This window comes from Tachypleus tridentatus, chromosome 7 (assembly GCF_004210375.1).
Source record: "Tachypleus tridentatus isolate NWPU-2018 chromosome 7, ASM421037v1, whole genome shotgun sequence".
Taxonomy (NCBI): Eukaryota; Metazoa; Arthropoda; class Merostomata; order Xiphosura; family Limulidae; genus Tachypleus; species Tachypleus tridentatus.
The window spans coordinates 70,382,274-70,401,593 of NC_134831.1; the positions used below are offsets into that span (position 1 = coordinate 70,382,274).

At 33.5% G+C, this 19,320-nt stretch overlaps 1 protein-coding gene across 1 annotated transcript in view; it reads left to right on the top strand.

The window, feature by feature from the left end:
- Nucleotides 1–19,320, top strand: part of LOC143255930 (tolloid-like protein 1) — a 103,170-nt gene that overhangs the window by 43,211 nt on the left and 40,639 nt on the right. The window contains exons 17-19 of the mRNA XM_076512366.1: nt 845–1,058; nt 1,977–2,227; nt 3,021–3,155. Coding sequence (XP_076368481.1) covers nt 845–1,058; nt 1,977–2,227; nt 3,021–3,155 — 600 coding nt within the window. The remainder of the gene's footprint in view (nt 1–844; nt 1,059–1,976; nt 2,228–3,020; nt 3,156–19,320) is intronic.

Genomic DNA, 19,320 nt, shown 5'->3' on the forward strand with positions numbered 1-19,320 from the left:
TACGCTGTGCTGTGACTGTGCATTTTGCCTTTTACAGCATGCGGCTATTCATTTACTTTGAGGTAAATAGTTTTTTTATAGTTTTTGCTGTGTTTCTTCAACCGGCGTGTTCTTTAAAAATTAATGACTAGTCTACTGTTTTTTCAGGTTTACAGCTTACTCTTTAAATTACAGGTAAAAGTTAATTTACACTTATTCAACTCGACTAAAACAATATGGAGAGCATTATTGAGGTAATATTGGCTAACTTGTTTACTGTTAAGTTCAGAGCTACACGATGGGCTACCTGTGCTCTGCCCACTACAGGTATGAGAATAATCTTTGTAACGACATAAGACTTACCGCTGAGCCAATAAGAGGGGGAGATCATGTTTGTTAAGTAATCAGTACCTCTGCGTGAACCTTAGTGGCATAACGGTATGTGTGCGGACTTGCACCGGGTTTCGATACCCGTGATGGGCAGAGCACGGATAGGCCCATTGTGCTTATTTCCAAACGAACAACCGTCTGTGTGAATTGTTACAGTTGTGTACCCTCTTACCAGATAAACACTCGTAACTTTGCTTTTAGTGTATAAATACCACCTGAAGTCCAGGGCTGCGTTTTGTAGTTTAATCTTCGCCCAGTTTTGTTCCCGTTATTCTTGTACATAGTATTTCTGCCCCAAGATAGAACCACGGTAAGTAGTCGTGATATACATACGACATGGTAAAGCAGTGGATCCGAAAGAAATCGAAGCTTTATGGTATTACAATAGGACAAAACTTAATTACATGCTGTTTTAGCTTCAAAACCATATTGTTCAAATACCCTCTCACCCACTTTTGTCCTTGTTGCTACTAAGGTTTTCAACGACTTTGAGTTGGAGCCTCACCAGGAATGCACGTACGACCATGTCGTCCTTTACGACGGAGAAACTACAGATGCTTCGATCTTGGGCCGTTTCTGTGGCAGCAAAGTTCCACATCCTATATTAGCTTCCTCTAACCGAATGTACATGACTTTTACATCTGATACATCTGTACAAAGGAAAGGTTTTAAAGGCACACACTACACAGGTATGTGCTTAAAAAATACATTTAAGTTTGTTAAATAATATAATTTGTATCTCAGCAGAATTAAAACAGTCATGTAAAATTTAACATCCTGCTTTATTCTAGCCTATAATTTGGATAAAAAAAAACTGTAAAAATAAAATAATTTAAATTTTACAACGCGCTCGAGAAAGCAATCAAGAAAACGCTTTTGTGGATACGCCTGTATTGTAAAAATAAAATTTATAGACACACTTAAATCGGGTTTATAATGTTCTAGCTACGTATTTATATAACTATAAACACCTAAATGTGTGGTAAAATTATTGTATCTCTTTGAGTGTATTATGTATCCTCTGTTCGTGCTAATATTTTGAAATTCAAAGCTTTCAACTCTGGTCGTATTTACATCTTTGATAATCATGAAATTCTATATTAACAGAATGAGTGTATCGACATAATTTTCCACAGTTTTCCACTATATGGCTAGATATGCTGCAAGAACTGAAAATAAAAAGATATCCAAACAAAATTTACATATTTCACTTCGGAGTGGATGAATAACGCTGAATAATATCCTAGTTTGTCGCGAAGCAGAATAAGTCTAATATTACAACTCTAACTCTGGTAATAGGTAGCAGTACAAACATTTATAATAAAATTTGTTAGATCAGCAAATTTGGTTTCCAGTATAATCAAACCGACGTTTACAGCTTTTCTGTTTCTAAAATAAGTTTTGGTTTCAGTTTCTCCAATGGTTAATTTCTATTATTTGCATCAACATTTTGTGATCACGTGTTACCAAACTTGAAAACGTGGAAAGTGGAACACACACACACACACACACACACACACACACATGGGTGGAATTATTCAAAATTCTAAAGATATATTAACAGTCTGTACAACCACACAATAGCAACCTTTTGTTATTTTCTTTAGTTTGTGGTGGTCGTTTGACGGCGTCATATTCTGTGGATCACTTATATTCTCATTCAAAATACGGTGATAAAAACTATGACAACAAAGAAGAATGTGATTGGATCATAGAAGCTGAGGACGGAGCATTCGTACGACTGAGATTCATGACTTTCCAAGTAGAGCAAGAACAATCCTGTGGTTATGACTACGTGGAAATATATGACGGATATGATGGCTCTGCACCGAAACTCGGTCGGTTTTGTGGAAATAAAGTAAGTTTAATATTTTTTTTCTTGGAAGTTTTTCTTTAGGAAAAACATATTACCGTAAATATCATACTTTTTAATGCTATTTCAAAAACTATGGTTAAAGTTCCATGAGCTTTGTATCTAATTACCAGGAAAATGGAAGTGACCAAAGGGCACATATCAGGCTTAGTGTTAATTAACTAGACACTAGTTAAAGGCTGCAACCTTGCACGAGAAACTCCCGAGAATGTGGCGCTAAACTATGAATATTCAGTCATAATTCACGTATTGATGTGAAAACGCGTTCCGCACATTGAATGTTTATAAGCATGACAGTGAGAGAAGTTGACAATCTGGCTCAAAGTTAGGGAAGGCTATGAACATGTAGCTTATGAGATTTTTGCGCAAATTCTAATTGAATAAATGTTGTCGATGTTTCTCTACCCTTGAGCAAAAGCTTAATTCCAAATTATTGTACAGTATACGCAGAATTCGTGCACTTTTTTTCTGAGCTTTGTAATGCATGAATATCTACTTAAAAATGAGAGAAACACAGATATGGTAAATAATATCATTAGGTTGGGTGAGTGAAGATTCTAAGGGTAATTGAAACGTAACTTGTATTTGGGGGGTCAAGAAACCTTGTTGGGTTGCAAACTGATAAAGCAAGACTGAAAACAATTGTATTGTGTTTCGTTGACAAATCGTATATTTACTCAAAAATGAGAAAATATGTAGAGGTTAAAAAATGGGGAAGGGGAGATGATCATTGCAAAATATATTTTAAGATTTTTTACTTCGTTTAATTTCTTGCTAGATACCGAGAGAATTTTTGTCCACAAGCAACATTCTTCTGTTGAAATTCCGGTCGGACGATACCATTAACAGTAAAGGGTTTTCTGCAGCATATCTAGCCGACAAGGAGGAGCCATTTGAAAAGAACGAGTTATTGGTATGAAATTTATTCTACTCTTTTAAAAGTGATATTCTATGTGGTGATTTTGTTTATTTTTAGTGTAGTCTTCTACTATTTTATACATAGTTGCTAGAACAGGGGTATCGGGAATTCTATCGCCAATATAGAATGGCTCGTGCTTATTTCAGCAACTTTCGTAAGTTTTGTTAGATGTAAAATTTAACTTGGACTAAGTTTTGATCGAAAAAAGTGACTTTGTATAAACGGATAAGTTAGGTGGCTGGAAATAAAAAAATAGAAATGACAAGATAAAGCGATTAAGGTTGAGAATACAAATAATGCAAGTTAACGTTAAATGGGTTTATTTTCAAAATCGCTTGTATTGTATCTTTCCCCTAACTTGTACCTTACTGTACCAAAACAGGCACAAATTTCCTTTCTAGTTTTCCGGGAGAACGTGTTCTTAAACTTCAGTTTTAAATCGCTTGGGACTTAGCGAAAATATTGAAAAGATAGATTCACTTTCAACTTACCACAAAACGTGTATGATGTAATTTTTTAATAGGAGGTTATGGCGCTTGACTGTCAGTCCCCGTCCCACTCAACACACTCGCTCTTTTAGCCGACAAGACGTTATAAAGTGTTGGTCAATTCCACTATACGTTGATAAAAGATTGACCCAAAAGTTCTGGTGGTGGGTGGGGTTGACTGGCTTACTTTTCTTCTAGTCCAGTGGATAGCGCAATTGTGGTCAGCTCGAGTTTAGGAATCAACTTTTTCCATCACTTAATTATTTTTTATCGCAGATTTGGCAGTTAGCAACTGCATGCCTCACGCCATCGCCAATGTCGCGCGCTTCATCACTGCCACAGACTCCGCCTATTTTGTAACGTCAGTCTGGTTTAGATGTTTGTTATCGATATGCGTTTTGCATGCGCTTGCAAACGTATTTTTATTGTCCAACTTTCAATATATTTTGTTTTTAATCACATAATGCGGATAAGTGGATAATTCGAAAATGAAAGAATCCAGATGATGGTGAACACTTAGAAAATAAAGACAATTTAATTGATTCTGGTATTACTGACGAAAAGAGAATGGAAAAATGTGAAACGACAATTTAATGAAAGTTGGGAGTTGAAATTTGCAGTGATTGTTACACAAAATACACACTATTATTATTTACTTCAAAGGTTTTAGGAATAATAAAGTATACAACCTTAAGCAACACTTTAACAATTTTCACAACGAATTTGATGTAAAATTTCCAGTTGATAGTAAAAATCGTATGAATGAAATTAGCTGTCTGAAAACACAACTTCATGAACAAAATGGAGGCCTAAAAAGATTTTTATCATTTATAGAGCTAGTTACGTTAGCTAGCTATAAAGTAGCTTGGACTCTAGTTAAAAAAAAAAAATTTCTGATTCTGAACTAGTAAAAAATATTGATTGTGGTCAATGAAACTCTTTTGGAGAATTATGATTCAAAAATAAAAGATGACATTTTTCAAAATGTAAATAATTTGCAATTAAGTCGAAGAACAATTGTCCGCAGAATGCTAGAGTTAGTGAAAGACATGTACAAACAGTCTTTTAGTTGTTCAAGCAACTGATTTTCTTTTTCTTTAGTACTAGATGAGTCAACAGATGTTAGCAACACTGCACAGTTGATATATTGGGTTCGATATGTAACTTCATACCTTCAAGTGAGGGAAGAAATGCTTGACCTATGTGGATTACGAGATCGAATATGTGGAAAAATATCTTTTTGAAAAATTTCTTAATGTCAACAATATTCAATCTAGATTTAAAAAAACTGGTTTCTGTCACAACAGACTGTGCTCCCGCCATGACTGGGGTGAAATTAGGATTTGTTTATCTTTTGAAGCAGCATGTAATTGAAAATAATGTGAAGTCCATGCTGCTATCTTTCCATTGCATGTTGCATCAGGAAAATTTGTGCTCAGATGTCTAAAAGTGATGAATTGGTAAATTTGATGGACATTGTTGTAAAACTTGAATTATATTAGAAGTGAAGCTCTTTCATCCATCGAAAGTTTCTTGTCTTTTGAAGAAAAGAAGTGACTGTACTTTTGATGATCTTACTGATTTTGCAAATGTAAGATGGTTAAGTATAGGAAAGTATTGGAACGATTTACTTTTCTTATTTCCTCAAATAAGAGTATCTTGTTGAAAAAGGTAGAATTGAAAATTTCTCTAAAATTGAAATTTTGTCGTGGCAGTGTGATTTACACTGTCTGTGCGACATGATGGCTCACTTGAATAATTTGAATACGAAGCTTCAGGAAAGAGGTAAAATAATAAGCGAGTAATCAGTCTATTCAGGAATTTCAATTAAAACTAAACCTCCTTGCATAACAAATGAATGAATTTAGACATTTTTGCAAAGTATGAATAGCTTTCTAGAAAATGATTAATTTCTCTGCTAAATGTGATCTTTGTGCAAACTGGATCAAAAATCTTTCAAAAAATTTGAATCACGTTTCTCCAAATTTAAAAATTTGAAATTGATATTTGAATTTCTGCATGATCTATTTCAATTTGACTTAGGAAATTTCGGTAAGGAAATTCCATATTTTTTGTCCTTGGATAAATAAGTGTGGATTTGGAGATGAGATGCAAATTGTAGAACACGAAAGGTAAACAAAAGTGTTCTATCAGAAAGATGTGGCTCACTATTCTGATAAATGAGTCTTCCAAACTTAGATAGCAATTTCAAAATTATTTTCCATGTTTGGACCCACATGGGTGTGCGAGTCTATTTTCTACACTAGATTTTCGCAAGTCTAGATACAGATCTCGGCTTACTGACATCAATTTATGGCCAGAGCTGAGATGCTCCTTGAGCATAGATATGAAGCCAAATTTCACGAAGCTTTTTGATGAAAACCTCCATCAATTTTCACATTGAAGGTTAGTTGAAATGCAATTATTTTGATTAAACTAACATCTTTCAATGTTTTTTATTTTTGAATAGTGTGGCTAACGTTGTTTTCATTAGCCACAGTTGTGGCCACTATGAAAAATAAGTTACCCACCCCTGTTCTAGTCTTTCACTGTTAAATTAGGGATGGCTAGCATGGATAGTTCTCGTGTAGCTAGTTGTGAGCGAGATTCACAACAAAGAAAAACCTAAATGGTATAAGGTTACGAAATGTTTAAAAGCGAAAATATTGTAAGGGAGAAACTGAGATGCATTTGTCACTTAACTTGCACATGGTTTAATGTTGATACAAAATGTTTCAGCAATTAAAAATAATACTCGTTCTTAACAGGTTTCTCAAAGACGTTCAGCTGGCTGAATGTTCTGGTGGACCTGATATGGGATCAATGTAGGCTCGACCATTACCTTTTTTTAGTTGCAAATATATTTTATATTAAATTTACATGAACATTATATTTAATCTTACAACTTACAGCGGCTGGTGTTTTAATTTTCAATGCTGGTAAGTTTTTCTACTTGTAAAGTTAGTTATAGTAATTATACTTTAAATTTTACTTTATTTACTTTAAACATATTGACAGAAAATTTAAGTGTGACCTTTAAGGTGTATTACTAATTCAGCTTTAAAATAACTGTTGTAAAAACATTCTTGGTAAAGCAGTGAATAATCAAACTTAGATACATTTTTTGCTTTCTGGTTTACAATAAAACTTGTTTTTATAAATAAAACAACTAGTAGATATTGTTGAACATAAAGGTACTATTGGCGCGAGCAAGTAAACTTGTTTCGTGGCCTAGTTTTGCATACTGTGAGGTACCTATAGTGTTCGTTTGGTGTTGGAATGAATGTGATAAGTTGTTTCAACGATGGGGACTTGATGGATAATGCAGGACATGACTAACGTCCTGATTCAGTGTTCATACTGACATGAAGTACTGGAGTTCGGTGACAGGTATAACGGTCGATAACAACATTGTTCAACGAAACTGACTGCGAAGATCCACACGTTGGAGATGCTTATTGGAATACAACGCTCTCCTTGGATAAACGGAAAGTTATTCTATAATTATTTGAACAGAAATCAAGCCTTATTCTGTATGGTAGTTAACTCTGTATGACCTGCAACGTGCAATATCTATCAAATAGTGTATTTCGATGAAAAATGGTTAAATATAGTATTTCCATAAAGGTTTGTGCAATTTGCTCTTGAATTTCAACAACATAAACTCTAAGTTATATCACCTTACTTAAGACTAAAATTTAGTTTACAAATATATTTAAGTTTTATGTAAGCTTTCTCATCGCGTGTTTTCAAGACAAGTTTTATCTTTTAGAATATTTTGTTTCGTCGTACAAATCACAATTTCATAAATCTTTCAATTGTCGATATAATTCAATAGTATGTAATGTCGATTCTAAAATATCAAACACAACCCGTATTGTTTTTCCCATATTAATAAGACTGTTTAAAAAAATTCATCAAAGATTTTATCAGAAGAAAGTTAGGACAAAGTGCGCATAAGTTGCATTAACTAAAAAACATTGCGTGTTTCACTGTTGTAAGACAAGATCTTTTCGTATATTAAAGTTTCATGTAACACTGTTTCATGTTTCAATATGCATTGAATAAACGGAATTTTTATGTATAATTCAGTAAGCTTTCAACTTCATATAGAAGTGTGGATTAAACGAAGATTGTCACGTGAAATTAAGTTGGTTTCTTTGGTAAGACAAACTACAGAGATTTCGTGACTAGAAACTTAACGCTAGTATTGACCTCTATTTCCGTCTATTATTCTAATTAAATCTGTTAAAGAATGTGTTTAACGGAACTTAAATAATTTTCTTGTAAATACAGAATTTATTTTGAATGTTCTCGTAACAACTTGTCCAACTGTGTCCTTTCAAACTGTTACTTACTCAAAATATTTATTATAATACTATCATGAAATTAACCAGTTATTGCATTATATGTTTGTATTTTTAAGTGATTTTCTTTATTCATTGTGTTTTGTTGTTTCATATTTGGGTCGTAGGCTTATCAACAACGGTTTATTAATGTTGCCATGAATGTAACATGTTGTATAGTAATGTTTTTCATGTTCTGTTTGCGTGTGTAATTACGCCAAAATGCCAAGTCAGATAAAAAAAAGAAGAAAAAAAGAAGACATCAAACAAAAGTAAATACGATCCTGGACAGCCCGTTATATCCTGTCCTGGTTCTGTTCCTAGGTTAGTTTCGTATTTCTCGTACAGATGTTTGTTAGGCACAAATTCCATCAAATATTTCGTTTGTTATGAAATTAATAGAACAGTTCTGTTATCCTTTCATACTACTAGAAGAAAGAAAATTTAGCTCCAAACATATGAAAGGTATAACGTTTCTGCATTTACAATAATATATTTTTTCAATAACAATGTACCTAAACAAGTAAGGAGTTCCAATGGGAGTTCTCAAAACTAAAAGATTAAATTTACAATACAAGTACTATAGTTAAGAGATTTATTAAAAATTAAATAAACTCTGAAATTTTTGCTTTAAGTTGCAGATATATAAATGATTTACTTTAGTACAAGTACCCCTGAAATAAATGTTAACAATATTTTCCTAGCAGGATTATAAATTAAATACTTGTTTCTGATATAGAGGCATATTACTCAGATTTAGAAATTTTAATTTATAATGATAAAAAATCTAAATATTTTTGAAAAGAAAATTTCTTTTTCTAGTATTTGTTTGCACTCTTTTAATAGTAATGCAACCATACTCTTGTCATAACTTCACAATTTTGTAAAATTTGTAATAAATTACTATATTCCGTGATGACGAGAAAAACTCGCTTGTAGAGAAAAATTGTATTAAAAACAGCTGCTATGGATAGAGAAAGCACTATGTAAAGGAGCGAACAAGTTTCAACCTTTTTCGGTCATCGTCAGGTTCACAATGAAAGTTATTGACAGATAGCTGACCACGTGTTTGAAAGCGGTTGTGTAATTGAGTGTAGGAATGTAGAGGGCGTGCTTAAATGTTGGATATATTTATTAATATAAGTATAAAGATGTTCCTTTGTATTGGTTTATTTTGGGCTTGAGTTGTATAAGTAAGGCTTCTTTAATTTTGTATTTGTTTGTTTGTAACTTTCTTTATTTAGTATTTGGGTGTTTTTTATTGTTGTGTTTATTTGGTTTGCAATGCTCGAAAACTTGTGAAGGTGACTTTTTGAGTTCTTTGAATCTGGTTTCCATTTTTCTACTTGTTTTCTCCAATTTCGAAATCGTGGCAGTTACCACATAGTATTTTATAAATATTGTTGGTGTTTGTTGTCGATGTAGTTTTTAAATAGTATAGACCTTAGTTTTGTGCCTGGTTTTTGAATAAATTTGGTATTAACTGGAATGTCATATTTTGTTGCTAGTTTTTGGCAAATGTTGGTTATTTTTCTGCTGATTAATATTTTAATATTGAAATATTAATGCAAAAGTTAATATTTAATTGATTTAATGAAACTATAAAATTAAATTTCTGTGATTAAAAACAAGTGTTTTTAAATATAAAGTAAAAATAATTTACTGAAAGTTTGTTTCAGTTAATAAGGTCTTTTAAACAACTAAGCACTACTTTATGCGGATGAATACCTTATCGCATATAAAGGCTTGTTTGGAGTCTGAAAATTGGTAGTTAATAGACTTAATGTAGTAGTTGAGTTATACTAGTTAGCTCAGATAACTGGTTTGAACCCCTTATACTAAAATAATTTGTTTAGTGTGCCACTAGTTAATGCCTTACCACCATAATGGGGGCTGAAATACCAACTTCAGGAGATGAGTTTATCTTGCTCACCTCTAAGTGCTAGTTATTTGGAGAGCAGTCACCTTACCAAAATTGCCTCTAAGCAGCGATGGGTAATTATAGATGGGGGGACACTGTGGGCTTCAGCACCCACGTCTTGTTCTCAATTTCTATTTTTTTTATTATTTTATGATATATTTCTTCATGCGAGACTGATGGATTGTGTATCCCTACTTCCGCAGTCACCGCCAGAACTTAGGGTTTATATCTCGCATTATAGCCATGTATCCTGGGATCCTTTTAAGTGCTGTTCAGTTTTGGTTCTTGTTTGGGCTTGTTTTTGTTTATTACCAACTATATTAAAAATATTCGATCACAATTGACTTCAATTTATCATAATTTTGTCTAACATTTCGCTACACTGTTTGCCGATGATATTATACAGGGATGATGCAATATCATCCCTACTATCTTGTATACATTGCTTTTGGTATTAGTTATCCCTATATTTACTGTCTGTTTAAAAGTTTTTCTTTACTTTATTTACTTTTATTATCAGTTCATATTAATACTGTTTTTTTTCTTTTACTTTTCCTCCATACAAAAAAACTACAAACAAACTAGATGCATGACGTCACTGAGAAAAAGTAATTTGCAAATAAAAATGCAGTCTGCTTTGTAAAGACTGGTAATTTGGCAATTTGTTATGATACCAGGTTATCTGTTTTCAAGTAGTTCATTTTAGATAAATAATTCTAAGGGGTACTTAACGTGGTAGGTTTTGTTTTTTTTAGATGGCGCCCTATAAAACAATTATAAAACTGATAAAACAATTCGTGGATGTTTTATAAATACGTTTAAGTTGTTAATGGAAGATATTATAAACAATCACTAACATGGCTTATAGACATACTAGCTGAATTTCATTCGTCCTAATTACCAGAATGAAACAACGTGATTAACTTCTCCGAAATGTGATTTTAATATGTAGGCGAACTCATTTTATGATGACCATAAACTTTAAATTGTATGAAGTTACCTTGTGCTACACTCGTTCGTTCATCGTATTATCCACACTAGCATAATCTTAGCTCACAGAAGTGCTGCATTATAAAATAAAAAGGTAAACTTATCACGTCAAAGATACTTGATTGAAAATTAATTTATACCACTTTCCAATTAAATTTTAGTATTTGCTCTTCTCTCAACATTCTGATTTGTGTGTGGTAAAATTTAAACAATGTAGTCCCAAGCGAGGACAATTGCGTTCAGAGTACCATACACATTATAAAGATAAATTAACTATTGTGTCCACTGGGCATGCTCACTTACCTCTCACTCGTAACATCATTAACATTTAAAGTACATTTTTTCCATAGGGCGCCATCTAGAATGAGGCGAATGTTTTTCAGGTCCTGAATAAGTATCACTACCTGTCACAATCTCAATTTATAGCACCGCCATTTTTCTCGAGGGGGGTGGGAAAGTGTCAGTCAGTAAAGATTGTTGTACATTCTCCTTATTGTGTGAAAGTTCCCAGTTTTTATACCTTTTAATAACCACTTGAAAGTTTGGTAATAAAAACTAACCTTCAATTTACAGCGTAGTTAAACTCTGGACAGGTATAGTGTTGTCAAAGTCATTATATTCAAAACACGTGTATCAATACATTTATCAAGATATATTTTTCTGGACTAAAGTTCTCACTAATGTAAGATTGCTGTTGTAATTTATTTTCATTTCATATTTGAATATATACAGCCACAAAAACTAGTTAAATAATATTTGATCTTCTGATTTCGGTATGAAAAACATGTTTCTAGCGTGTATTATATCGGAATTCTGCCCTGATATATTTTATTTCGCAGAAATATAGTTTTAGCTTAGGCCTATATTCAATTTTGATATCATTATTCTGTTTTCAACATGTTATACACGATGTTTAAAATAAGCTATCAAGTAAAAGATTTTATTTTTAAAAAAATGATGTATAACACGTGGGTTCTCTAGCTTTGTTATCAAGGATAGTTACGTCTTTTTATGATATTTCTAATGATGTACAATATTGCGGGATCATAAAAGCAAACAAGATAATAAGGTAAAACGAATATAAAAGTTGTCTCTAGTATGAGGTACAACAGGCTTCTATCATTAAGATTCCTTAATTATTTGTTTTTTTATTTCTACAGAAGGAAGTATTGTACCACAAAAATAACTGTGGTAGCACTCATTTTTCGTTAGCAAGAACTTAATATTCTGCAAATAAGTCTATTAGTAACATATACGGCCTGGCATGGCCAGGTTGTTAGGAATTCGAGTCGTAATCTGAGGGTTGCGGATTAAAATCCCCGTCACACCAAACATGCTCACCCTTTCAGCCGTGGTGTCATTATAAAGTTACGATCAATCCCACTATTATTTGGTAAAAGTAACCCAAGAGTTGGCGGTGGGTGATAATGACTAGTTGCCTTCCCTCTGGTCTGACACTACTAAATTAGGGACAGCTAGCACAGGTAGCCCTTGAGTAACTTTGCGCGAAATTCAGAATAAATAAACAGCAAGAGATACTGCAAACTGTAGGAAATCTCGTATTATTACGTGTGCAACAACATTCCCGTCATTTCGTGTACTCACTCAGTTACTTGTATACAGTGACATGTTGAAATTTCAGATAGTTTGTTAATAACTTATAGCAAATTATAGAAAGCTTATTGTTCTTATGACACGATGAATACTTATTTGAGCTAGAACGAGTTTTATTGACAAAAATTATACTTGTATTTCGAAAATGTTCATTTATTCTTGCGTTTTTCAGAAGATAGATGTCTCTGTCGTACATTTGTAGTTTTTGTCTTTGGGTGACATTTTCTCCTTAAATTCAAGTTTCGTATTAGACACGTATCTGCCCAAGGATGAACAATATTTAGATGACGAATAGTTTAGTTACGAGTTTTAGTCACAAAAATTAACGCAAAACTACAACACAACTGTTAGAAATACGTGTATATATTTTTCTAAAACAATCCTTCCAAATACCATGCAAAAATGTAGTCTGCCGCTAATACATTAATTTTTTGTTCTACTTATTGCTTGGAAGAATAATAGTTTCATGATTATCGAAGTTTCTATTAGAACGAGGCTTCCTATTCCTGTACGTTTTCCACTAACCATTTCTTTTTAGACTTGTTGATAATAATTCAAATTCAACACTTTTACCTGCGAAAATTACAAAATAGATGTTTTTAAATATAAAACAGGCAGACTGAAAGTTATGTAGGAAAGAACTGAAAAGTTGGTCTGTCCAAATTTGTTGTTTACCTCGTCCAACAGAGTTTTCGCTTTTGTTTTTATTTTCGCTCACAGTTTTGAAGTTGCCGAGCAATAAGAGTCAAACAAATTATAGTTGTTTCTGTTGGCAATAGATGTCTCTTGTAACGGTTAATTGAACTATTTATTTTGTAAATTATGGAATTTAAGACTTAGTTTTCAAAGATATTGTACTTGCACATTAATATACCTCGAAACTCATTCATTCTTCTACTGTAATATATTTTCATATTCCTTTATTTTTTCTGCCAAACACGTTTTAACTGATTCATCGTTAACTGCGTAATATTAATATTCATTATGTAAAGAATATTTGCGTTTTCTCTATTATGCAGTTTTATTTATATTTGTCACTGGTCAGGAGATAAAAATCAAACATTGTACTAAAAGTACAATGAAACCAATTTTAAACTCAATATGCAACTCAGTTTCCATACATGAGGTTTAACTGTTATAAGTCAGCTAACATAACCGTTAGATTTAAAGTTTTAAAGAGAAATCATGTTGAACATGTACTTAAGATTTGCCATCAGTGAAGTCAAAAGCCCTGTTGATTTCTTCTAACGGCAAGGCGTGCTTTATAAAGTCCACTGTGGGGAGCTTTCCCTCCAAGTAGCGATCCACCATTCGTGAGATTTCTACGAGACCTCTATATCCTGAAATATTGGAATTACAATGCTTTTATGTTTATCTCCTGTTCTATACAACTGAGCACACTCCGGTATATATGTTTATACATATATGTGAAACTATCATGCATTTTAGAAAAGGGTGTATATACACAGTTTATATAAATTAATGTTATGTTTACCCCCCAAAATGCTTCACATCAAGTTTTGCCCGATATGAACTTACAAAGTGGAATCGATAAGTGTGCATCAGTGGCTGCCACTCCTACTATTACTGTCATTCTCCAAATTGGGTGACTTTCTACCAGAGCAGTTCTTTATAACGAGTTAATAGAAAACATAAACTAGTAATTAAATCTTGAGTGATGAAAGTAAGTTTTGAACTGATTTTAGCAGCATTACACTAATTTTGTTCTATGTGATAATCTAATAAGTTCTCGTATGCTAAATTGAAATATTTGTAAGGCCTACGTTTAACGAACACTAGAATTTTATTTAAAGTTGTAAAGACATGAACAGAACTTCAGAACATTGGCGCACTTAAACATGATTCAGAGTTGACATTAAGGGTTCTAAGATGAAACTGTCACTTTGTTTGTTTGTTTTTAAATTATATACAAGGTTTTTCATCAAATGACAACATGTGGGGTTTAAGCTTCTACTAATGGATATAGTTTCACATTACGTATGTACAGGACTTAATGTCCCATTCTTGGGTCAATGATTTTAAGGTGGGTTTTCCTGAGTATCGGAGTTCTTCTAGTATTATATACCAGTCCAATATTAAAGACATATATCGCAGACACCGAATACTTTGGTGCAAATATCTAAAACAAGATTTACTATAATAATATATTTTAAATTCGATGAATAAAATCCATACAATTATACACTTTATTAAAAATTTAAATTTACTTCAAACGTTGTAACCGGTTGGTTTTTAAAAAAGTTCATTAAAAATTACCGTTGTCTTTAGATTTCCAACGCAGTCGAATGTGAAGGCAATACCACCGTCAGTTATTCCTTGTAAAAACCTCCTCTATAGGACAGTCAGTAGAACCAAAATTTAGTTGTAAAAAATAAAAAAATATTTAAGTCTTCCTTTAAATGGAAAAACTTCTCATGTTACATCGGTATTTATTTACCTGATTTATTTTTATTTTAATACTATGGTGTCAAAATAAATAAAATGTTAAATTATGTGTGTGTACGCGTATTCTTATTGCAAAGCCACATCGGACATTCTTCTATGCCCGCCGACTGGAATTGAACTCCTAATTTTAGCGTTGTAGCTCCGTAGACTTTCCGCTGTCCCAGTGGGGGACTAATGTGAAATTAACTTTACTCAACATTCTGGTTTGTTGTTATGTGGGTAAAATTAAGATTTTACATTACCCTTTACTAACATCATTCAGTTAATATCATAAAGTTATCGAACAGTTAGCTAATATAAATAGCAGCACAACTGGTGCTGTTTCAGTGATATCCTAGCCAGCCTGAAGTACTCTGGAATGAAACACTTCATCAGCAGTGAATATGGTGTGATTGAAATAGCATTATTATACATTTTTCTAATTCTTGAAAATCTATAAGGGGCTAAATAAGGAATGTAGTGTTATTATTATTGTTATAAGTTTATCGTAATGTCTTATAACAAGTACAATTAATTATATGATACTTCGTTAGCTTCTAAAAGGCGTTCACATCATAAATAACGAGCGTCCTTTTTAAAAATTATCCATTATTCAATAAAGAAAAACGTAAGCAAAGATAATTACAAAACTATCGGGCGTTTCAATAATAAGAAATCATAATTTTCAAGTACCCGCTAACATTCTTTGGAAAATTATAATTATGCAGAAGAACCAACAAATATCGCGATAGAAATATTTTATCAAGGTAACAAATATGCTAAAGAGGCTGCTAGCCTCCGCGAAGATTGATTAGTTAAACGTTAATAGTTTCTAATTTCAAAAAGTCTTCATCCTGTAAAATTGGTGGAGGTATCGATAAGTTTATTCTGGTTTCAATAAATACTGTGATCGAACAAATAAAAATAGCCAATAATCTATGTACTGAGCTTGAACCAAAAACTAAACTGTTAACAGAAGATTCTTTGAGAAATATGCAAAGGGCGAAGTAGTGGTAAAATGTCCACAAAAATCGCGAAAAGCAAAACTAAAACTTTGTTGTATGTACCTCGGAATGGACCGACTAAACCTCCATACAAATATTGGTGAAGATCCATTCACGTCATCAAGAACAAAGTTTGTCTAAAGCACATTACTTCTATTTTATAGTTACTTCGAATTCCTAGTTTAGTTGGGATTTAAGCAGCTTATAAGCATTTTTTTTATTTATTAATAACTAATTCTGCTGCACTAAAAACAAAAGGTTGCTTTGTGGAAAATCGAAAGTGGTGAATGAAACAGAATATAGTAAAGGAAGTTCGCCCTACATTTGAAAAACGGAACGCTGGCTGAAAACAGTAACAACGAACATATACAAAGCTGTTGTAAGTTCTTTGGTTTCCGCACAAAGCTAGGCTAAGGGTGTCTGCGTTAGCTGTCTCTCATTTTGAAGCGATAAATTAGAGGGGCTTAGTTATCGTTAAGCACAAAGGTTTGTTAGTTTTTGAATTTCGCGCAAAGCTACACGGAGGCTAATTGCGCTATCCGTCGCTAATTTAGCAGTGTGAGGTTAGAGGGAAGGCAGCTAGTAATCACCATCCACCACCAACTCTTGAACTACTCTTTTACCAATAATAGTGAGATTGACCATAACATTATAACACCCTCACGGCTGAAAGGGCGAGCTTGTGTGGTGTGATGGAGATTCGAACCCACGATCTTCAGATTACGAGTCGAACGCCTTCACCACCTGGCCAAGCCAGAGAACAAAGTAAGACTGGCAGGTAATCAACATCACTCTCTATTTCTTGTGCAATTCTTTGGTAATAAATTCTGGGGTGGATCGTTATATTATAACAGCCCTAGTGTTGAAAGGGTAAACCTGTTCAGCAATAGGTTTCAATCCAGCAATTTGCAAATTACGAGTCGAGCACATATGCACTAAGTCATGAAATGTCCACTGTTAATAGAGTTTTGAACTCCATGATTGTGGAGCATATTTTCTTTCATCAGTCATTGCATTACTTGGAACAAGTTAAGCTTGCTAATATCTTTACCAACGTTACCAGAGAATGATCTCGTAAAGTTTCGCATACCACTCAAAATCAGACATTTAATGAATCAAAAATAGGTCACCAGCCTCTTTTGTAGAGTTGCACATATTTACTAGATTTGTTGTACCTCGCTGGTACAGCGTTAAGGGTACGGATTTACAACGCTAAAATCAACTGTTCGATTCCCCTCGATAGGCTCAGCAGATAGTCCGATGTGGCTTTGCTATAAGAAAACGCAGACAAACACAATATACTAGATTTGTTTAAAAGAATGCGCTAGCTGTTGGCTTACTTATACGTGTGTGTGTGTATGTATATATGACTTATTTTCTGAAGATCGTTAGCTGAGCAGACCCTTCAAAATGATAACGTGTGGTCATTAATACCTTTGCATGTTTATGTAATCATCTATAGTTAATTTATTTCTTATGACCTAATTTTTCTTTTAATATTTGAGCGTTATAGGTCTTTTTTATGTTGTATTCCACCTCATTGTACTGTTAATATTACTACTTTTGTTTTAGCATTCAATGTTTTATATTTTAATAATTTATTCTTATATTCTTGCAAAAATAAACACCAGCACCATCTAATCTTTGTTAAGTTTTAGAATGAAGTTTTTACATTTATTGATGTTGATGAAGTATTGTTTATTTTGTCTAATTCATCGTTAATTTTATCTGGTGAGCATAGTTTTATGGCTGTGTTTATTTGGTTTCTTAATATGCTGGTCCCGGCATGGCCAAGCGCGTAAGGCCCGCGACTCGTAATCCGAGGGTCGCGGGTTCGCGCCCGCGTCGCGCCAAGCCAAGCATGCTCGCCCTCCCAGCCATGGAAGCATTATAATGTGACGGTCAAACCCACTTTTCGTTGGTAAAAGAGTAGCTCAAGAGTTGGCGGTGGGTGGTGATGACTAGCTGCCTTCCCTCTAGTCTTACACTGCTAAATTAGGGACGGCTAGCACAGATAGCCCTCGAGTAGCTATGTGCGAAATTCCAAAAACCAAACCAAACCAACTTAATATGCAGAGTTTTTGTTTTGTTTCATGTGCTGACTCCCAAGGAATGTATAGTCCAGTATGGGTGATTTTTCGGTAGATTTCTGTTTTGAATTGTGTGTCGGTTCTTGTAATTTTGAGGTTAAGAAATGATATTTTATTGCTTTCTTCCTGTTCACATGTGAAGTTAATGTTGGGATGTATAGAGTTAATGTGATTGAAAAAATTAAGTATGTGTTCTGTAGATACATTCCTTGGGACTCAGCACATGAAACAAAACAAAAACTCAACATATTAAGTAACCAAATAAACACAGCCATAAAACTATGCTCACCAGATAAAATTAACGATGAATGAGAAGTTTTTACATATTTTTCTCAAACTAATCAAGGCTGATGTCGGTATCAATGATCCGGGTGGCGCCACTGCCTTTTCACCCAACATCATTAGTCAACCTTACATAATCCAGACCCCAAACGACTATGATCAATCTGGCTTTCACTTTGACAGTATTGGCTGCAGCACCGTAACCACTACTAAAGCCCCAACCAATTAAGAAAATTTTGTAGCTTTGCGCAAGATTCAAAATAAACCAACCTAATTAATCTCTTGAGCGGGCTTTAACTAACACCCACTTTAAGATGGGTGTTGATGTACATACGTCACATAAGATTTTGAATACGATAGCGTTCGTGAGAAACGTAAACTAAGATTACACTTTTGAAAGTTAATGAAGCATTAATGACCAAAAGGCCTCATATTTGCAAAAAATCAAAACAAAAACTTATGACAATCTGCAGATGTTTTTATTGTATATTTCTTGTTTTAACCAATATGATCTTCAAAGCACCAGTGTGTAATTATTGAATTCTAGATTTACTGTTAGCATATCAGCAGGCTTTTCTTAAATACCATAACTCATTATTCGAGGCCTGTCATAGCCATGTGGTTAAAACGCTTGACTCCTAATTTGAGGGTTGGTCGCGGGTTCGATTCCTCGTCACACCAACCATACTTACCCTTTCAGCTGTGGGGGCATTATAATGTTTTGGTCAATCCCATTATTCGTTGGTTAAATAGTACCCCAAGTGTTCGCGGTGGGTGGTGAAGACTAGTTGCCTTCCCTCTAATCTTACACTACTACATTAGTGACGGTTAGCGCAGATAGTCCTAGTGGAAGTCGTGTTCTTGTTGTGAAGAGAGTACTTCTGTTTAAAATTGTGCTCTGTTACAAAGAACTGATAGTTCTACATTCTACAGTTATTTCTGTAATTCCTTGGATCTTAAATACCAAAAGTGTGAATTT